Source organism: Sinohyriopsis cumingii, chromosome 13 (assembly GCF_028554795.1).
Source record: "Sinohyriopsis cumingii isolate HCF-2022 chromosome 13, ASM2855479v2, whole genome shotgun sequence".
Lineage (NCBI taxonomy): Eukaryota > Metazoa > Mollusca > Bivalvia > Unionida > Unionidae > Sinohyriopsis > Sinohyriopsis cumingii.
In genome coordinates this window covers 68,185,776-68,210,093 of record NC_142973.1, presented here as the reverse complement: position 1 = coordinate 68,210,093, position 24,318 = coordinate 68,185,776, and the positions used below count along the sequence as shown (strand labels likewise).

The following is a 24,318-nucleotide window of genomic DNA, read 5'->3' as shown; positions in this document are numbered from 1 at the left end:
AGTCTATAATATACTATTTAGTGGGTTAAGGGAGGGTAGCGGTAATGTCGCCCTCATTCTCATACTTTGATATTCACGGGTGTGACTCCTTCAAATAAGAAATTACGTCCATATAAATTTTTTTAAAGATATGTAAATAAAGAAGCATAAGCAGAAAAAATAGATATAATCAAGATGATTAGTGTAACAATCTGCGGCCTATTCATCACGGTTTGGTCAGACTGACGGTAGTAAGTGGGTGATGTGTTGCAGTCACACACGTCACATCTTCCCAGGGGCATTGGAATAATGTTTACGATTCTTTCGGGACCCAGGGGCGAGGAGTTTTTGGGATAAGTGCGTGAAATAATTTGAGCTGACAACAAATTATATATTCGTAATTGGCAATTAGATACAGAAAGGTTGGGGGGGGGGGGCCGAGTGGCCGAGTGGTCTAAAGCGCTCTCCGTTACGGATCATTGCCATCTCACCTCTGTCTACGTGGGTTCGAGTCTCGGATTCAGCCAATGTGGGTATGTGAGAAAGCTTGCCAGTAGTTTCTCGTGGGTCGGTGGTTCTTTCCGGGGTTTTCTGGGTTCTTCCTACACCATTAATACTGGCCGCCATGTATTGCCTATCGTGTGCTGGAAAATGGCGTTAAACCCTACAACAACAACAACAACAACAGAAAGGTGGAGGATCGCCTTAATCTCATACACTCATGTTCTGTAACAAAACCATGTACATTTATACCGATCAAGTACATGATACGATAACAAGTCGAAACTGTCTCAATTTTTTGATCTCCCCAAGGTCAGTGCCACTACAGTTAGTCACTGCTTGAACCTTGTTTTCTGTCATGACTGTTTTGATGTTGTTCTTGCTTGGTTCTCACAAATTTAGCTTCGTTTCGAATCAGTCTGCTTCTAATATCCATGATATTAAAATAATGGTGCTTTATCACCTACACCTTGACAGACCTTTACGCAACGTAAAGGCCAGTATGATTGGCTGATACGGTGTTACGTAGTGTCCAATGAATAAACCCGGAAGTAAATTTGCCAGCTGTACCCACAATGTATGTCGTCATGATTTCGTTGCAGTTATTGACTTATTTGGTACAGGCGACAAATCATTCGTGTGCCCAAACAAAAAGAAAAAGCGGTTCATGATCTTGGCATAATTTGCTAATAAAGTTATGTAGTAACATCGTGTGCATGTCGTTCAATGGATATGTATTAACACATGCAGAGTTCAGGCCCTTGAGACAAGATTGACGAACGGTGAGTTCCCGCTTGTACTTATTAAATTACTAAACCTTATTTTATTTATTAGTCCTAAAATAAAAAAAAGAAGCTATTTATATGAAAAATTGTAAATTTGCAGTTTTTGCACATCACAATATTTATCACTGTTTGGGTAAAATAGCATATTTTCATATTTTAATATGATGGTGAGGGTAGTTTATTATTATTGTTATTATTATTATTATTCATCGAATTTTGATTTCATTTTCTGCATTTCCCTGGATTTGAGTTGTAATTTGAAGTATGAAAAATTTAAAGGAAATATATGCTAAGCTAAAACATTGGGTATGGTACCCCTCTATCTTACTATGACTGAAAGTCACAACATTTTTAAACAATCTTTGTTTGTATCAATGTACATAATATAATAATATTTGTATGTTTGAATTTCAGTTCTATTCAAAATTAAAATTGTTACTGTATAGTTTATCCGGCACTTTGCGAACTTTACTTTTACATTTATGTCAGCTACGTAAATATAGTAGTAGTACTAGTATTAGTGGTAGGAGTAGTAGTAGTAGCTGTGTTGTTGTTTATTGTTGTTGCTGTAAGAGTACATTATTTATTATCCTAATATCAACGAGTAAATGAGTCTTCAACCAACCCTTAAGATTTGTATTACTGTTGGGGGAAAAAGCTATAGCTTTTAACATCCAGTGCCTCTTTATGACATAATAGCTGGATCAGTTAAACACTCCCCAACATAACAATTATGAACAATTTACGTAAGTGTGTGGGCATTATTGTATCTACATGCATACGTATAGAAGCGTTAATCCATGGAATAACTTTAAAAATAAAACAGGTAGTTTAAAATAATTACTCATTACACATTGAAAGCAGAAATTAGTTACAGTTTAAACTATTTGATATAATCTCTGACTGTTTCCGCATCTATCTAATGGAATATTTTAAAGTCTATACAAAACAACATAGTATTTTTTCATTCTGAATGAATAGTTCTTTCTTCTGCCTTGTAGTACGATTTTCCCACACTTGCATATAAATAATGTCATGTGTGAATGTCATATCATTGCAACCCACAAGCAGAAACAACATACACACACGCACCCTCCCATCTCCCATATATCCTGTTGTTTGTTCCTTGGTGTTCGTCCTTCGAGTTCGAAAATGACTATGACAGCACTAAACGGTTTTGTTTCTGTGAGTATTGAATGGCTGATAACGGCCAATTCGTGCTCTGAACTGTCTGTGGCACACATTTGCTTGCGTTTGCCTGATCAATGTAGGATGTGCTAAGGACCCTATCGTTACTCCATCCACATGTCTGCCACACCTGAGAACTGACCAATCATATGCCAGAGGAGATTATTGATAAGGCCGAATTAAACGCACGCGTCTTAGACACTGAAACATCAGACGCTACCTGTGGTTAAATTATGTAATAACTTTGAACGTCACTATTGAAAAAAAATTGAACCACAGATTTTTATTAAATTTCTATGTTACACTAATATAAAATTTAATATGCTAACGTGGTAGGAGAGGATAATATTTGTCCTCATTAGGGTCAATGTATCCATCACAGTCAGATGTGTTAAAGTTGTCAATATATGTCAATTTCCATTCTTTGAGTCCGTTTTAAAAATAAATAAATAATTGTTATAGATAAATCGATTCAGCTGTGTTTCGAAGTGTTGGCGGGTACATCATCCTTGCAAGTGTTCTCATTGCCGCTGTTTTCTGCTCTTTTTTTTCATGTTCCAATCGTACTCTTTGTTCATATAATGGAAGCGTGTAGAAACGTTGTTACAAAAACGCAATTTTCCTACACTGGCAGTTTAATGTAGATAATTTTAGAATTGCAACTCTCGCCTTTTTTCTTATTGATTACGATCCCTTTTAGAGATTCGCCCAATTGTCATGTTTTGTTTGTTTTACATATCCTAAAGACTAAATTCTACCAGAGTAAATGTGTGCGTGCGCGTGTGTGAGAGAGAGAGAGAGAGAGAGAGAGAGAGAGAGAGAGACAGACAGACAGACAGACAGACAGACATATACATACAGAGAGATAGACACAGAGACAGACAGACAGAGAGTATCTCCGCGAAAACAATAACTATGTTAAGGAAAGAACCCTTCTTGTGATAGCATAATGGATAAGGAGGAAATGAAGAAAGAAAAGAATCAAATCATTATTCCCAAAGATTAGGGGTCAGCAACCTATTTTACATAGCGTGTCACTTTTTCTGGATTAATTACAAAATGAAAGAGCGCGTGCAACCAGTAAGTGTAACACTGTTAAAATCGATATTTTTGGCTGCCCTTCGCGTGCCACACAAAATATCTTGACGTGCCATCTTGTGGCATGCGTGCAGTAGGTTGCCGACCTCTGGATTACACCAACAAACGAATCAAAGGACGACAGAATGAATACATTTATTAAAAAAATAAAGCCCATTATAAAAGTTCATACAAAAAGAAAATGTCGCCGAATAGTCATTGAAAAAGTTTTCGTCTGCTTATTTTAACTAAGAAGATTATGAGTATGTCCGTTTTTATATAGACAGCTTAATTAGGTAGCCGATTTATTTGCGTACTTAAATAGACAACTTATATGTAAACTTAAATAGACAACCAACTTATATGTCAGCTTATATAGACAACCAACTTATATGTAAACTTAAATAGACAACCAACTTATGTCAGCTTATATAGACAACCAACTTGTTTTTCAGCTTATATGGACAACGAACTTGTTTTTCAGCTGAGCGTAGTTCGAGAGATTTTGCATCTCGTAATTACATTTTATTTAAACAACAAAGTTTGATGAAGTAAAAAAATGAAACAGACTGACAGACGTTTGATAAAATATGACGAGGACATCGACGAGAAAGAAGATGGACGCAGAAACGTTGAACAAACATGTCGGCAATCGAATGACAGCCGACTCGGGCATACTTCACGACCTCGGTCACATTACGAAGGGCTACATGCAAGGGAAATTACTCTGTGATTATCTGTCTCGCAATTCTGTTCTAGTTCTGTCCCGTGAAACGCACGTACCGCCTTTTAATATTTCGATACTGATTTCATCGTCCATTTAAATATATCTATTATCAGATTTATATACTATATCGCGCGAACGCGGTGTGTTTGTACGCGCGGCCGTGTGTGTGTGTGCGATTGTGTGTGTGTGTGTGTGTGTGTAAGATCCATTGAAACGTTTTTGTTTTGGAAAGTCTGGTTGTTTTATATCTGATTTCTATTTTTTGTGTTTTCTCTCACTTTCTCTCTCCTTAATAGTAACAGTTGTAAGTGACTGTTTATTAGGTTAAATAATGTTCATGTCACTCGACAAATATTAGCGACTGGTTACCTACATGTTCACAAAATAAAATAAAATATTACATTTCTTTCAAATAGAAAAAGAATGAAATCTGCAACAACAAAAATCTCCATGCTTCAAAAGTGTACCTGGCCTAATTTCACCAACATGGGTGTTTTTAAGTTAAGACGAGGCTTAAGACTTGATCAGTCAATTTTTAGTAAGACGGGGTCAATTTTAGCCAATCAAATCACAAAGTCTAAGCTTTAGTTTATGTCTACATTAAATTTTTAGGGGGTGGGGGATAAGACACTGATCAAACAAAATAATTGCAAACAAAGGCAACAGTTTTTGAATAAATTTCCAAACATCTGATTTTAATTTAGAATCTAAATCTAGTTTTCCCTGTCTGGAAATTCGCTTTTTGATTTGTTTTCATGTGTGAAATTTCAATACATACAAACTTAAATGTACGGCTCTGTTTTTAAATTTAGCACAGTAATTACCAAGCAATCCAAATCAAGTTTCGAGATAGAGGAAGCTCAGTCCAAATCAGACCACACTATTTTTTAAATTATAAACAATATAAGTACCACAAGATGACCAGATGTAACACTATAAACTAGCCACATCATAACCAGTATGGTTTGCGTAGAATGACAACACAAGATGACCAGATATTACACTATAACTAGCCACATCATAACCAATATGATTTGCGTAGAATGACAACACATAATTCGGAGCACAAACAGTTAGATAATAAGGGAGAGGAGGATACCGGTTCAATGTGCGAAAAACTGTTTCAGACCTGTCAGGTTCAGTTTCTTTAAAATGAATCTTTTTGACAATTTTCTCTACTTTTATTTTAAAAAAAAGGTTGCTTTTTAATGATGAAATATTCTCTAATGGAATAATATATATTTTTGTACAGGAAAACGTTTGTTTTTTTTTTTTGGTTTTTTTTTTGGGGGGGGCAATAGTGTCAGCATTTTCCGACTTCTCCGTAAAATGCCATTTCCGTCGCAAACCAATATTAGAAACAATCCTTTCTTACATTGCGGAAACATCCTCGAGTGTGGTCAGCCTTTGTCCGGGATGAATTTGATGGGGGGTAAATTAACTAAACATCAAAATTTAAAAAATAGAATAGAAGGAAGTCCTTCTGCATATTTACAGTCCTATGCTTTTCTTCACCGATACTTTGATCTTTGCAGTTGTTGTCGTCATGTCAAAAACATATAAATGTGGAATTATCAACGTTTTAATAATTCTGAACATTTTTAGAGTGAAATTAAAGCTAGAATGGAATTCACCTTTGTCAAACATGGTCTTCTGATGAAGGCATGTTATCTAAATACGTACTGTATGGTATTTTTTTAACAGGATTAAGTTTTGAAAGCGAATTGAAACTAATTTACAAATTTCCGAGCGAAAAAACAACATTTTCATATATTGTAGGACTAATGACCATGGAATGCCTTTGAATGGTCGACAATGGTGAGATTTAGATTTGAAAGAAAGATGGTGTAACAGGTATTACTCAAACAATGTTGTAGATAAATATTGGTACCTAATTAGACGTCTTTATACATAACATTAAACAACATATATGTATATATATATATATATATATATATATATATATATATATATATATATATATATATATATATATATATATATATATATATATATATATATATAATGCTTGGAGGAGGAAAAAACAAGGAAATCTTTTTCTGAAATAAATAATAATAGTGCTCGAGACTTAAAAAAAAAAGAACATGACATGGATATTAAAGAAAATCATGCTCTTTTAACTGTTTTTTTTTTAATTAAAAAGAAATACTTGTCTACACACTTCATATGTTGAATACTTTGATTTACTCGAATGAGTCACATGGCCCCTGAGTAAAGCGTTATCTTGTCTCGATACGACTGAAAACTCGAGTGAAGAAAAAAATTGGGCACCTGCAGTCCTTTTAGTTTTTGAGCTCTCACTGATAATTTCCTTAGAAACGAAGGGAAAGGCGATATGTAAAATAAATTGTCATGACGAAGATCTCTTTCCTACATGACATTGTGGACGGCAATATTTTTTTTAAGGAACGAATGTGGAAGGATCTAATTCAGGCTTGCTAAGAATGCTTGAAACTACTTTGACTTTCCTTTGTCTTGGGAATCGCCTTTAATTATTTCTGTCCGTCTGTCTGTCTGTCTCTTTTATTTCTCTGTGTTTGTCTGTCCGTGATTCTCTCTCTCTCTCTCTCATACATTCATGTCTGTAAGATTTAAAATATTTTAAAAACGACAATGTGATTAATTTCCGTATGGTTGGGTTTCACATGTGGTGTAAAAATTTTAATTCTGAATTATGCCCTTGAGCGGCTCGGAAATGTACCTAAGAGAAATTGTGCCAAGTGGAGCTATTGAACCTTACGATACATACATAGTTCTATCCCAAGATTGTATTCAATACACTCATAAATGGAAACGAGACGAGGGCTATCCACCAGTAGACGTATTAAAAATTAATTTAAAATAAGGTAAGATAATATTTGTTTTTCGATGATAATACTTTTATTATTTTATTAATTACATTGTTTTCTCTGATGCTAGTCTCTTGAAAGATATACAAAATTATACAGATGTTACAAATTATATATGCATGCAGGTATGTATGTATGTATGTGTGTGTGTGTGTGTGTGTGTGTGTGTATATGTGCGTGTGTATGTATGTATGTATGTATATATGTATGTATGTGTGTGCGTACGTGCGTATGGATGGATGGATGTTTAATTTGTATTTCCTGGCTTTTTCTCCATGATTAAAGGTAATAACTGTGTTTTGTACATGACCTTGTCCAACATCAAGTTAGCTGTGTTCTTGACCGAGACACTGATGATATTTCTATTTTGTTAAATAATACATGGCGAGTATTTTATAGGAGTGTAGGTTTGTTATTAGGATCATTATCAACAGAAGTAAACATATTTATTAGGATCTAGGTCATGGTTACTGGAATTACCCCATAAAAATACCCAGCCTACCTGACGCTAAAGCAATAGACCCACTATTGAATGTCAAAGCACATGGATCAACAGAAGGATACACATCCGGAGGCTCGCATACGGTATAGAAACTGACTGAACTCTTCCAGTCAATATGGGCTGATCGAACTATACCCCAAGAGTAGAAGGATGAATCGATTGTCCACTTCCTTGGCGGAAAGGAACATAAAATCCTGCGATAATCATAGGGGCAGCCCCTAGCTGTCAACAACCGACACAATTTTCGCTAGAATTCTGCTGAACTGACTTGTGCATCACGTCGATCAAATTCCTGACAGAGAATCAGTTTGGCTACAGGAAAGGACGAGGGGCCATAGATATGGTGTTTGCAGCTCGTCAATGACAGGAGAAATGACAGGAACATAACTCTAACCTGTATACAATATTCATAAACCGGAAAAAGCCTTTGAAGCAGTCAGCCGTGAGGTCTTTGGAAGATAATGGCAAAACTGAGTTGCCCATAGAAATTCATTATGAGGATTAGACAATTGCATCATGGCTTGCTCGCTCGTGTCCTGGCGAATCATCTGAACCATCACAGTCACCAATGGAGTCGAGCAAGGATGTGTGTTGGACGGAACCGTCTTCATTATGGTGTTCTCTGCCATGCTTACTGGCGCCTCACGTAACTATGACACTGGAATCAACATCAGGTACCAGACTAACGACAAGCTCTTCGGTCTCAGGAGACTACAGGCAAATAAGAGATTAACAGGAAGTGAATTTGCATTAAACAAGAAATTGAGGACGAATGCCAGTTTTAGTTTTTGGGGTTACCCAATTTATAATGGGACGAAAACCAGTTTGAACTCCTTTCCCATTATATAATGGGACGAATACCATGCCAAAACAACTACTCAGAAGTCCGAGATGTCATAATTAACTTTTACAAATATTGTATATCGTGCAAATATGCTGATTTTCCTTGAGATTCTTTTTCTCGATATACATTTATTCTCCCTTCCTCTTCCCTGAAAATCAATACTGTCAAACAGCTGTATGTCTACTTTGCAATATGCATTCTTCCCTGTGGAATTCTCTATGAATATCACCTGAGCAGAATTTGATCTAGAGAAAAATAGTATGCCTTTTGATGATGGGTTATTCCATGATGCATTATATAGTATGCCTTTTGATGATGGATTATTCCATGATGCATTATATAGTATGCATTTTGATGATGGGTAATTCCATGATGCATTATACAGTATGCCTTTTGAGGATGGGTAATTTCATGATGCAGTATACAGTATGCCTTTTGATGATGGGTTATTCCATGTTGCATTATATAGTATGCCTTTTGATGATGCGTTATTCCATGATGCATTATATAGTATGCATTTTGATGATGGGTAATTCCATGATGCATTATACAGTATGCCTTTTGAGGATGGGTATTCCATGATGCATTATACAGTATGCCTTTTGATGATGGGTGATTCCGTTATGCAAAATAGTATGCATTTTGATGCCGGGTAATTCCATGACTCTATATAGTATGCAATTTGACGATGGTAATTCCATGATGGAATATAGTATGCATTTTAATGATGGTAGTTCCACGATGTAATATGGTATGCATTTTCATGATTATAATTTCATGATGCAATATAGTATGCATTTTCATGATGATAATTCCATGGTGCAATATGGTATAACTTATTATGATGGTTTATTCCATGATGCAAATCCCTTATGCAATATATAGTATGCCTTTTTGTGATTGTTTATTCCATGATGCTGATCCATGATGCAATATATATATTATGCCTTAAGATAATGGTAAATTCCATGATGAAGTATACAGTACGCGTTTAGATGATGTTTGATTCCATGATGTAGTATGTAGTATGCCTTTTGGTGATGGTAATCACATGATGCAATATAGTATGCCGTTTGATAATGCTTAATTCCATGATGCAGTATTGTATGCCTTTTGATGCTGGCATTTCCATGATGCAGTATGGTATGCCATTTGATAAAGTGTAATACCATGATGCAGTGTATAGTATGTGTTTTGATAATGGGTAATTACATGATGCAATGTAGTATGCCCGTTGATGTTGTCATTTCCATGATGCAATATAGTATGCCCGTTGATGTTGTCATTTCCATGATGCAATATAGTATGCCTGTTGATGCTGTAATTTCTATGATCCAATATAGTATGCCCGTTGATACTGTCATTTCCATGATGCAATATAGTATGCCCGTTGATACTGTCATTTCCATGATGCAATATAGTATGCCCGTTGATGCTGTCATTTCCATGATGCAATATAGTATGCCTGTAGATGCTGTCATTTCCATGATACAATATAGTATGCCGTTTGATAACTGGGTAATACCATGATGCAGTATTTAGTACGTATTTTGATAATGGGTAATTACATGATGAAGTATATAGTATGCCCTTTAAAAATGAGGAATTCCACGATGCAGCATGTACTATGCCTTTTGATATCGTGGATTTCTATGATGCAGAATAGTATTTTTGATGATGGGGTAATTCCATGATACAGTATATAGTCAGCATCGTGATCTTTAATAACTGTGGACTGGCATGTTGCATGAGACGCCAAAAGAGTCATACGGTTTGTTATGCACGTATCGGAAGATGCAATTTGTTTACTACAGTTATCCAATTAAACTTTCTTCCTTTTTCTTCCACTGGGTCTAAGTGGGGATATTGAATTTAATCCTTCTCGACTACATCTCAATATTCGAGACAAAACGAAGTATTTACCCACCCACCTAATATATTTTGTTTTCCCGTGTTATGTAACACCGAAATGCACCATAAACCTAACGTTGTATGTATAACTTAGGACTTGACGAATTCAGTAAACATTTTAGAACATACAGAAATTGTCGTGAAGGAGGAGGTCTGGTAAATGATTGTCGTGGAGGAGGAGGTCTGGTAAATGATTGTCGTGGAGGAGGAGGTCTGGTAGATGTTTCTGACAAAATGATTAGTACACATCTAATTGTCCTTTATCTCAGTTTCGTCTCTGTTGTTTTTTACGGGACTTTTCATGGTGGATGAGGTCGAATTACTTCGATATACTCAAGCCAGTTTGATACTTCATTCTCAAAAGCATATAGTTTCTCTTACAGTACATATTAAATATATATTTACTAATTTGTGAGAATTGTGGTACAGAACAAATTACTTTGAAATTGACTAATAAGAGAGAATTGGGGTACGGACACAATTACTTTGAAACTGATTAATTAGTGACAATCGGGGTACAGACCCAATTACTTTAAAATAATTAATTAGTGAGAAACCAAAATTACTTTGAAATGAAACATACCAATTAACGAGAAATGCAAGCGCATTTTTATTGTTAGTAATTCAATACAGACTTTTATTTCTTTAAAGCTGAGTGATATTTCGACTAGATCAAGTTACGAAAACTGATATTTCATACAAAACAAATGACTACCACTACAAAAACTTGACTCGATCCTACTTGTATGTGTAGTCATATTCTAAACCTTTCACAAGGCTATCTAATAAAGATAGATCCATCACTTAGTGACCATGATACTGTTAATATCCCCTGTCTGAAAACGTCAGCCTACAAATGGTCTAAATGCAACATTATAAATATTTGCTTCTAAATTTCTCGAATTTACCCGTTTACATATTCTCTCAAAAATATTAATATTGTCAGTCCAAATGGTAATACTCGGTTCGATTCCCAGTTATGATATTTATGATTTATAAAATTGTGTAAAATTGCACCCGGAAGGGGCAAATCGTTATACTGGGGTATAAACAACTAGTGAATCAAACGAAGAAAATGAAAAAGTACGCTAAACAACTTTCAATATAATCTTGATGTATATTTTTCTAATTCAGAGGGGAAAAACAAAGTCGCTGTACAAGTCCTTAAATTCATATGCCTTCGCTCAGAGTTGCAAATAATAATGGTTCCACGTATGTTTATGAAGAAAGAAACAAGGCAAATTTACTTAACAATTATTTCAAATCCATTTCTTACATTAACGATAGTAATGTAGACGTGAAAGGTTACGAAAAAGGAATAATTGCAGCGAAATCATTCTTCCTGAAAAATAATTTATAATACATATGGACCTAATAGGTTTAATCAGATAATTCCTTAGGTGTTCTCAGTCGGCAGGTGTATCACTGAAAGTCGTTTTTAATATGTTTTCAAAGACAAAATATTTCCAGATAGTTAGAAATTTGCCCAAGTTCTTCATTTGAATAAGAAACTTAATTCACATCAAGTTTCTAACTAAAGACCTATATCTCTCGTAAGTTACATTAAGAAGATATTTGGAAGATGCGTCTTTAGAAATGTTTACAACTGTTTTTATAAAAACTGTCGTTGTTATTAGTACAAGTCAGGTTACTTTGTTACTAGTACAAGTCAGGGTTACTTTGTTACTAGTACAAGTCAGGGTTACTTTGTTACTAGTACAAGTCAGGGTTACTTTGTTACTAGTACAAGTCAGGGTTACTTTGTTACTAGTACAAGTCAGGGTTACTTTGTTACTAGTACAATTCAGGGTTACTTTGTTAAGTCAGGTTACTTTGTTACTAGTACAAGTCAGGGTTACTTTGTTACTAGTACAAGTCAGGGTTACTTTGTTACTAGTACAAGTCAGGGTTACTTTGTGATCATTCGAATGTTTATTAGCTTCATCAATTGAATCGTAATATATATATATATATATATATATATATATATATATATATATATATATATATATATATATATATATATATATATATATATATATATAATGTGTGTGTGACTCGAATTGTATATTTATGATCTTTTTCGAACTTTTGATAGAGTTTGAGATAGATGTTTGATATTTAAAAGAAATATGGAATATCTGGTGATCCGCTAACTTGGCTTCGAAATTATATAACACTATAACAAAACGTGTTGCTAAATGGCATTTATTTATAAGAAAGTATAATAAATGTTGGAGTTTGTCAAGGTTCTGAATTTGTCCCTTTATTGTTCCTAATCTGCGTTAACGATGTTATAGACCGCATGAGTTCTTTTATTTGTAAAGAAAATCCTTCCTTACAATATGTATCCATGTACTGCCCTAAAAAGAACTAGTCATAAACAATGATCTCAAACTGCAGAATTGATAAAAGCAATGGCTTCGAACGTTTAAGCCTGAGAAATCTGTTCTTATGACTTTTACAACCAATTATCTTTAAATCATGTCAGAACTGTATTTTTTAACTCCTGACCTTCAGTATGAACAATCTTACTATCATCATGGTTTTCCATTTTTAACAAACACTAAATAATTGAATTGTTGCTATTATAAGGTAAGCATATACTTCAATTGCTAAGGTCAGCATTTATTCGAACTGCTAAGGTCAGCATTTATTCGAACTGCTAATGTGCGAAAATAGAAACATAAGCTAAACAAGCAAATCATAATATTTGTACATGCGACATTATTACACCCGTATTAGGAAATTCAAGGGTAGTTTGGGATGGGTGCCTGTTTGCGGATTAGTATGCTATCACTTTACTTTGAAACATGCTTTGCAAATCAGACTAAATAAAAAACGTTATTTATTCTTTCAACTTTCTATTTTCAACTTTGAGCGTTATAGTGGACACTGTGTTCGGACACAAGCATTTTAAAGCATTTAGAGAACAACTATTCTGAACTGGCAGTTTAAGTTTAGTCCATAGTAATAAATTTGACGCGGAAATGAAAGAGAATTATGCAATTTATAATCTAAAATAATCGATACTAAATGTTACCTGAACGTCGGATTTTGCCCATTTTTAGTGTCCACTATAACGCTTAAAGTTGAAAATAGAATGTTATATATACTTTATATCAAATTACTTGATAAGGTGAGTAAACGGAATAATGCTCGAGTTCAAAGTACTTCATAAGGTGAATACTCGGAATACTAATCGGGTTCAAATTACTGATAACTAGTTTTGATCTTGTAGCGGCCTGAAATAAGTTTACACTTATTTTCGTGTACTGCCCAAAATATATCACACAGCGAAATGAGTTCATGTAAAATATGGTATTCAGATGTACTAATACCCCGTGACTACAGATCTATTACCCAAGGGTAATAGAAATGTTTAAGAAAGTTTTATTATTCTTCAGCATGTTAAAAAATACATAAGTGAAATTGGGAGATTTCTTTGAAAATGAATTAATTTAAATCCGTAATACAAATTTGATAACCACAGTCTGTATCGCTGATACCACCTCTCTCTGTCTCTCTGTCTGTCTGTCTGTCTCTCTCTCTGTTTAATTAATTTACCAATAAAATATGATTAAACCAAACTGTCTGTGCTTTAATAGTCACAACGAAAATCATCAGACAGCAGCTAGTCAGTTTATGTTTGAAGTAGAGCACAACGATTTGGGGCCTCGAAGAAGAAAAAAAGGAATTTGTGAATAAAAAAATAAATAAATAAATATCAAACTGAAAATTAATTTCAGAGATATTGATACATTCGGGAATACAGTATGTAAATTGCTAATTATGGAACACTAATTAATCTCTAGCAAACTCATTACTTTACAATGATGAACATATGGTGCTTTTCTCATCTTTTTTTTAAAATGAAAAAAATAAAATAAAAATCACAATGAAAGAATAATAAAAAGAACATCAAGTAAAGATGATTTGAAATTAACGAAATTTTTATAAAATAATATCAATCATTTTATACAGATTTCTTAAAATACCAAGTTTATCAGAAAACAATAATTCTTTAAACCTTGGTCTCGTATAAAGAAGTGTTTGGATGGTTGCTTTCTTTGTTCTCTGAAAAAGCTACATTCACGGAGATAAAGAAATTCGTTACCCACACAGTTCTGCATCCAAAGCGTACACAGTCTTTCATATATAGTCAAATTTTCCCATCTTCCCTTCTCTAGCGGTAAACAGTGATTATATATTCGAAATTGTAATACGTTTGCCATATATTTTTTATAGATCTTTTAGCAAATAATGTTCCAATTTTATTTCCGTTTTAAATATTCTCTGTGTATTAGCTTTTGTCGAGTTAGTAATGGATGATTCCCATATTTATAAAAATAGGATCATTAACTTTTTCCTTATATATTGTATCTAACCTGCATTTGTTGGGAATGTTTTGATTAACGCAAATAAAATTGAAACCCAGTTTCCGATTGGATGTTTTGAATGTTCTTAACCCATCTGTTTCTGCCTAGACCATTACTATAATCCTGCAATAGTCTCAGATACGTAATATAGGATAGTTTTTTCGTTTGTTTACCGTTAGTGAGATTTAAAGATTAGCACACACGAGACATGGACAGAGATGAGAACGGTAATCCTGAAACAGTTGAAACTGCTGACGTCGACAATTTATGTCTGCATGTCCAAAGTACAGCTGATGATATATTTGATGTTATTCGAACTTTAAAACGCAAATAATCCAGCTTAACGGGATATCAAACTTAATTAAAGTCTATTACAACACTGTCAGGTATGTTTACCTTTATAACACGGTCAAATAAGCGTACCAAATACTTTTCCTGAAAAGAATTATACTTCACCAAGTTGAAAATGGCAACTACAAACCTTGATAACACGAGACCTCAGCAAATCGGTAGCTGGTAAATGAATGACAATTTCATTTTGGAATATTTTTAAAGAAAACGACGATAGATGCGGAAATTCCATTTCAAATCGGTCATCTTTTGCAAGTCATTGTGGTAATTTTATGCAAAGTATTATAAATATGACTGATACTAGATACTTTCTTTGCAAAAATGTTCATTGCTATAAGGAGTTAACTCGTAAAATTATAATTTTGTTCTATGTTTTACCCACAATGACTTGCAAAGATGATTGATTTGTACAGGAAATTCCGCGTTTACTATCGTCTGCTATAAACTATACTTCTGCTTGAAACCGACACTCATTTAATCGCTCAAAATAATTGAGTTTTTATGTTGTTAAAGTTTGTCGTGATAATTTGTTCCGAAATACGGGATTTGATACTTATTAGACCGTACTGAAATGAACTTTCATATATTAAAATATGTATTAATAAGTTTTATAAACCTTTATGTATCTTTTTGATACAATTTTGAATACTTGTTTTGGTCACGATGGGTGGACCAATGGTGTTCTCGAACTAATATATACAAACAAATATAATATATAAGATATATGGATCTTTATTCCGGTGTTCTTTAAACAAAGCCACTTTGGTTTTTGCATTGAATTTCTAATTCAATAATGTGTCCATATTGAGCGTAGGTATGATCCTAGTGTAGTCGAACTTTTGCACTTACCGTTTTAACCGTGTTACTTTTTTACCTTGTTACTTAGGACTACTTTTGCTTACAGAAAACATGGAGACGCTGATTTCACCTCTGAGAAGTAAGTAAACTGGCTTTGCAAGACAAATGCTTGCTTAATGAAGGTTTATTACTTCATTTATTCAAAGCATGGGACCTTCACATATTGGCTGTTTAAGACATGCTATTGTTAATATAGGTGACCTTCAGTATTGTATTCCGATATGCGTAGCTGATATGGAGACCAAATTTCAAGATACAAATTTATAATTTGAAAACAAATTTTAAATTTTTAACATTATTACACCATTCACAATAAAATAATAGATAAGTTTTGTCATCCATTATTACGTTCGAGCATTCAAAATAATAAAATGTATTTTTACCACGTAATTATACATACATCTGCTGCAAATATCTGTAAATTCGATCAAAATATTGTAACGACGTAGGGATCGTTACTATTTATAGGTTTGTGCCCATTAGTAAATTATAGGGATAACGTGTTTCTTATTATTTGTTGCATCTTTTTAAATAACAATTAAAATCAAACCTTCCAGTAATAGAGACAGTTTTCTATATATGCAGTCTGGTTTTGATGGATTATGGGTATTTATGTAAGATAGAATCAACCCCTCAAGTAATAGCCCTCCAATAAAATACAATTAAAATTACATTATTAATAAATAGGTGCAGGTTCCAAGATATTGTATTCAGAACTATATAATTCGTGTAAAGGGTGTTTTCATTTTAATCTCATCAAATGATTCCTATTATTACTAATATATATACATTATACTTCATTGATTGCAATCAGAGCAATACAATACCTTGTCTCGTAAGGTCCGGAAGACTTGAGGAGAAATGAACATATGTGTTAAACGGTTACCTGTCCAAATATTCCACTTAGTCACCACTCCCAGAGTGGCTACTTAAAACATGTTAAACTGTGTGAAATGAACATATGTGTTAAACGGTTACCTGTCCAAATATTCCACTTAGTCACCACTCCCAGAGTGGCTACTTAAAACATGTTAAACTGTGTGAAATGAATATATGTGTTAAACGGTTACCTGTCCAAATATTCCACTTAGTCACCACTCCCAGAGTGGCTACTTAAAACATGTTAAACTGTGTGAAATGAACACATGTGTTAAACGGTTACCTGTCCAAATATTCCACTTAGTCACCACTCCCAGAGTGGCTACTTAAAACATATTAGACTGTGTGAAATGAGATCATGAATAAGCACATTGTATTTCAAGGCATATCTACGAAGATAATTTTTGATTAGTCCATTTTAAATTAGGGGTTTACGTTGGCCCAACAACACACTTGTAATAATCCTTTCTGTGTATTATTGTAAATATGTTAAACAAAATCAGTTGCTAGTGTGATAACATGTATATGTTGACACGTTTATCCATGAGAAATTATTTTTAATTAACGTCATCTCCTACCCCTGTTGACACGATTTTTTTTATATTTATATAAATATCCGATATCGTATGGATCTGTAGTAGTACGGGGATTGCTGGCATTCAACCAATCAAACACCGCTATCTGAATCATTCGAGTAGGTGATTTACTTATTGTTCCCCTTTAGACCTTATAAACCCTTTGTCTTTGATACCGAAGAAAATCCTTCTGGTCTGCTATTTTTGTTTTAAAAATATATATGAATAACCATTAACATGTTGAAATGTATTTCCAAGATTTTCCCTTTTGAGAAATTCTATGATGGCGAAATTTGACTCTTTTAAAGCAATATGAATGATAAGATCTGAGTAAACCAAATGTTTTCACCTTCCAGATATGGGTGTCAAGCCTGTTGTAGCTCGTATGTAGAAATTATCCATAGTGTCAGGCTTGTACGTCACTAACATCAGCAAATATGTTAGATCCAGTAAGAATTTTGATCACTTACTTATTTGTTTGTCAACACAAACCTTCAATAATAAATTCCAACACAATCTTTTAGAAGTATTCTATGCACATAAGTTAAACTTCAGCTGTTTATTAAGTTTCATCGAAATCAAGTAGTCAGCAGAGCTCTGGAATATCTGATGACTGCAGCACATATTCAGTCATAATTACAATATCTTGGTTATTATTAAGACATTTATTATATTCATTACTATTATACAAAACACTAAAACTAATTTCATGCTAATCGTAAATTCGTTGTATCCGTTACGTACTTGCCAAGTTTAATTGTATTTATTTCACGAATAAAACAGCATGCGCCTCACGAAAAATTTCTCGGAGCAAACTGCATTTCAAAGTAAAACTTTTTGTATCAAGTTATATTATATACTGGCTTATGAGACGAGTCCAAATGCGAACTTAACACACACAGATCTACCGTCGCATAATGGGAGTCTGTGCTGTTTGTTAGTAGTAATATATAGAATAGACAGCATTGCATTATGGTACGGAAGATCAGGACTTTTGTTGTTTGAAGTTTGTTCGACTTATAAGCGAGTATACACGGCATGCAAACTTTTTACACGAAACACTGTGTTCCAATTGGTACTTCGTATCGAATTTTTTTTAAAAATAATACGAAATACTTTCTAGCGATAATTGCCACTACACTGACGCTCGTACAGAGTACACAAATACGTCACTAAACGGACGTTAGTACAGAGTATACAAATACGTCACTACGTTGACGTTCGTACAGAGTACAAAATATTTCAGATAGACTGGTTATATGTCTCTTCGTATTGCATTAATCTGATACATGTCATTTTAAACTTTTGGAGACGGTCTGTTGCATGCTTTAATTTGTCCGAGCTTCTGTTGAAATGCATCTTGCATATACCATTACTGGATAAATTGTATCTAAGCAAACAGAATATTTTTATAGTACTAACCTTGCCTCTTACGTTTGCATCCTATGATAAATGCTAACTTTGTGCCTCGCTAATTTTTAAATGGGCAATTCTGAAATATGCGTGCTTTCTCTCTGTCTCTCTGTCTCTCTCTCTCTCTCTCTCTCTCTCAAACGGACACACGCGCGCTAATGAGTAATAAAATTATGACTGCATTTAAATTTTGGGATCAAATCTGTATTGAAATATAAATGGTTGTGCGCGCTTTTCTCGCAGACCAATCTAAATCACCAAGTAATATTAGAACCAACTGATAAACATAGTTTAATTATACATCACGCCTTTGACACAGACTTAACCATAAAGTAATGGCTAAATATACACGCATTATAAAACACGTCTTTGACAAAGAATATTTCTCAAGGTATATTAGTATATATTGAAGGTTTCAGAGTTCTTATATACAACGTTTAGACTTTAAAAGATAGTGCATTTACGTTATAAAAATGTGGGGAAAAAAATCGCTTAAATTACTAACGAAATGGATGATTCCTGAGTGTACATTCTTTGTCGGATTTGCAGACAATCTGGAGTCATTTTAGATAATTTGATGTTCGATGACTGACTTTGGTGCCATTGACACACTACCAGACGGAGACTCGCTCAAGGACACTGAAATATTTTCTTTGAAAAGACAACCTCATTAGAAATAAAATTACGTTTGCTAATTAAAAGTACACGCATATATATATATATATATATATATATATATATATATATATATATATATATATATATATATATATATATATATATATATATATATATATATATATATATATATATATATATATATATATATATATATATATTACAAATGAAGAAAGCTTATTAGCTCTCTTTAAACAATGTCCATACCATCTCTTGCAACATCTCTGATTACACTTGTATGGCATGACGGTATGGATTTTGTACAATCCACTATTTGCGTGTCATGAGTCGTTGAAAAAGTTTGTCAAAATTATTTGTAACAAACATCCATATTTTTGCAACAGTGTTCCCGTATTTCGGACATAGCGCGCATGAATTTAATTAGTTTTAGGAAACTGTACCCTTACATGACATTTTCTTGGACTTTCAAAACAGTATTTAACACGGCTTATTTCAAAAGCAATTTTAACTTGAAGAAACAAATGTGCATATTTCACAATCTGGAAAATTATTGCAATGGCATGAACGTATGTAATATTAATATCTCGGATCATCTGCTTTTCTTTCACGAACATATCCTGTGTATCTATTACATTGCTTGATGTCTATTTATTTAATTTATATTTATAGAAGCCATTTATGTTGGTTACCATGTGGTCTTCAACCTATTTGCATATGCATAATAACAGCGATGAATAAGCATTATAATGCATTCAGTGCACCATTTGACCATACAGACCAATCATATTTCTTTAGTATAAAAAACACACACACTTATACACACAAACTGTACACATACACAGTATACACACATACATAAAAGCAACATTTTAAGCACACGACAGATACATAATCAGAAACATGAAAGCGAAACATACATACAGCCATGCTAATTACGGCTATATTAGCGAGAAAATTAGCTCAACGATTTGGATAGAAATAATTTACAAGGCATTTAATTTTCTGCCACATTAAAAATTACTTTAAATATTCAGATTGTGTGGACAAATATAAAACAATATAAATTATCACATGATCTCCTTTAAATAAAAATAAATATTCATTCTGTTTATTGTGAACTGCAAACTTGGATTGTATAGGCATGTCAGTAGACAGTCCATTGCCCCAACACGGACTCTTCTGGAGTTACTGGTCTTTGATAACTTCAATTGTTCCTTTCGTGGTGTGATGAACTGGGACGAAGCAACAGTTGTCAAGTAACAAGAGTTTCAACTATTGAGAGAACGTGAAAGTTTCTTACCTGGTTGATCGATCATTTAATGTGTCATGAAAACTATCAATGCTAAACGATATTTTTTTGGCTACAATGTGCATTTCTTTAAAATTTGAAAGCAATTTTGTTTATCTTTCTATCGCGTACATGATTCGATGGTGTAATTTTGAAAAGAAAATGGCCGTACGCTGTGGTGACACAGTTCAAGTTTCGTCAACAAAAATGGGTAGGTACTGTAATCTTTGCATATTCGACATACTTTGCAAGCCATCTCCTGTATAGTTGGTATAAATAATCCCTTTGCCGTAGCAACTGATTGACTGTCATTAATTCTGCGCAATTTCTACGAGTCATGTCTAACTCCATTTTGTTACTGTTGACGAGTAAACCTGGAAGTAATTTATAAGTTAGCGTTACATAATTGTCGACTCGAAATCTTAGTCTAAAACGCCAAAAGACACCAAAATGACATGGACAAAATAATGTGTCAGACATTTGCATCTAAAGCTGTCAACTTTCACGGCCATCTTGTTCGGTCATTCTGAAAAACTTTCACTTTGTTGTTTGTTTGTTTTTTTGTTGCTTTTTTTTTTGTTGTTGATGTTTTGGTTTGAAAAGTACTTGTACAATGGGTAACACAAGAAAGTCATATTCAGTAATTAATGTTGTCATCCGTCGTAAAATGCCCCTACTTCGTGTAACGACTTGATGTACATATAAACCACTAGGAGTGGTAACATTCGGAAGCAGGAAAGACTTGGCGATAAATTCAGATTGGACGATGAAATAACATGGCCAAACTTCCTTGATCCGTGTATTTCTTCAAAATAAATACTTGTCGGTAAGGCCTGTAAATTAGCATTCAATGGAGAGCATGTGGGATGAATGCATATGTACGTCTATATGTAATGACAATGGTCGATAATACAAACTTGTATAGTTTATTATAAAACAAACAAAACACACAAAACAAACTGAGCGTTATGTCATCTCTTTGCACAATTGGTGGGACAATTCAAACAGCTTGTTTTGCTTCAGTGTTGAATTTATAAGCCGATAATATGATGTGTAGTTTGTTTCTCATTTATGGCTACCAATTTCAACGAGCATTGGAATTGAAAATCGTCTTAAATTTGCCATGGACATCTACAGACTACATACCACCTTGATGGTGGCAGTTTTGGGAATTGCTAGATTCAGGAAAGGTATGACTAAAGTGGCATTAGTTCCAGCTTACGAGAACTGAGATGTTATCCCGAGATCAAGCTTGGAAATTTAAGAAGGAAAAAAAGAATATTCAAGAATCCCCAAAATTATCGGATATGCATTCTTCTTTGCTGCAAGTGGTTGTTGTGTGCATGTTAAATTATGGTCAAAATTTACTGGCAATCTCCACGTTTGAAAGTTTTTCATTCTGGGATTATGCAAAAAAATTGTTTTTAAAATGTGGCAGTAAATAATTCATTTGCAAAAGTGCATGTACAAGATGGGATTTATATTTTTGTTTTTGTCTGCAAGTTACATTTAAGTGGTTAGGTTGATGACTTGATAACGATGTGATACTTTGCAAGTGCCATCAAAACATTTGGAGAGATCAATGTGTGATACTGCCCTTCTGCCCTTGAGTGGTAGGTAAGTTATATTGGCGCAACTTCTAACAACTTTAAAATTTATTTGTTTATTTATTTATTTATTTATTTATTTATTTATTTATTTATTTATTTATTTATTTATTTGTGTACTTATTTCTTTATTTTTCTATTTAAAGAAGAGATATATTTTGCAAGAGTTTAGTCTTCAGTGTAACACTGTACATTTTATCTGCAGAGTATAGTTCCATTTAAGTGATTAACGAAATTAAATTTAAAATGTGAAATTAAAATGTAAATAGAAATAAGTAGACTCAGCTGGTAAATACTGCCTTTAGTCTCCTAAATTTAATTATTTCAACCGCTTACTGAATTATTTTAACCGCTTACTGAATTATTTTAACCGCTTATTGAATATTTTGTTAACTTTATCGTATTTTGTCTCATTGTACTCTAAATCTTCTAAAGTGACCATGCAAGAAAGTCATTAATCATATACAAAGCAAAATAAACTTATATACAATTTCTACCTGCAAAACAGACAAAAAGTAGACACACAAAAACACACAAGATTTAAACGTGTGATATTGTGAATTTTTGTATTTTACTAATAATGAATTGATATAATCAGCAGCAGCAGTCTAGTATTTTCACATCTACACATTTACTGATGTCAATTATTTGATATATCGACCCTTTTTTGTCACTACCATCAGTACTATTTCATTCAAATAGTAGTTATCTTTGTTATCGTGATGTTTATCTTTGCATTACTCCACCTAGTCCTATTCTCCTTCATCCCTTTGTTATTGATCTATTCACTCACTCCATATTTAACACTGCATTTAAAAACGGTTATATTCTCGGGAAGGGTTAAGAACAGAACTCAGAAATATGCGTGTATATTACGCCATAGATGTCTACACTATCTGTCTGGTTTTCAGTCGTGTACAAAATCATCAGCAAATCTTTTGTTTTCATTCATATAAATTGTATCTCTTACACACTGATTTGGCCCAACATCAGTACTAAATTTGGAAACCTATAGCTAAAATTAAATCAATATTTGCTGTTAGAAGAGCGCATTCGTTTTAAATGTACCTTCATATATTTATGAAAACAGTTTGTCACTGTGATTTACGTATGAAAACAGTTTGTCACTGTGATTTACGTATGAAAACAGTTTTCACTTTACGTATGAAAACAGTTTGTCACTGTGATTTACGTGTGAAAACAGTTTTCACTTTACGTATGAAAACAGTTTGTCACTGTGATCTGCATTCTAAGTGATCTTTAAATATGATTATTTAACATGAACATATGAAACTGGTCATAGACATGTCAACATAAACACAATGACAACATGCCGTTTAGGGACCTTTGCTTGGTCCTGAAATGGCACCATTTCATTTAAGAATCTTACTTGGTCATAAAATGGCGCAGTGTCGCTTAGGGACTTTACTTGGTCATAAAATGGGACTGTGTCGCTTAGACACCTTACTCGAGCCTGAAATGGTACCTTGCCATTTAGGGACCTTACTTTGCTCTACAATGGCACTAGACCATCAGTTTTATTCTGGTGTTTACCTGGCGAATTGCTTTAGAACTCGCGCCTCATTGAAAATATTCTTTTAGCATTGTACAACTGTAAAAAAATGAAAAAAGAGATATAGATAAATAAAAAGAGAGAAAGACGGTGAGATGGTCACATATATGTGCTATTTCTATACCTCACAATTTGATTACCATTTACTGATTTTTATACACAGCAGATGATGAGTAACTTAGACTTTGTATAACAGTACACATCACTCTTTATTTTTCTTTACTTTCAAAACATGGATATAAATATATTCATCTTGTGATAAATACTTTAGTACATGGGTAAAAAACTCATTAGTAAATAAGTAAATAAATTAGTAAATTACTCATTACATTAGTAAATTAAGAAATATTTGGTATTGTATACATTGTCAAA

General features: G+C 33.4%; 1 protein-coding gene across 4 annotated transcripts in view; it reads left to right on the top strand.

Annotated features, from left to right (window-relative positions):
- The first annotated feature begins 1,109 nt into the window (after positions 1-1,109).
- Positions 1,110-24,318, top strand: part of LOC149785783 (ETS-related transcription factor Elf-3-like) — a 58,639-nt gene continuing 35,430 nt past the window's right edge. The window contains exons 1-2 of one of the 4 annotated variants that reach the window (XM_089979701.1): positions 1,122-1,262; positions 16,019-16,051. In XM_089979701.1, the coding sequence (XP_089835827.1) occupies positions 16,024-16,051 (28 nt within the window). In that variant the 5' untranslated portion in view covers positions 1,122-1,262; positions 16,019-16,023. Of the gene's footprint in view, positions 1,263-16,018; positions 16,052-20,905; positions 20,978-24,318 lie in introns of those variants that run through there. The other 3 variants (XM_089979700.1, XM_089979702.1, XM_089979699.1) reach the window with 3 other exon arrangements.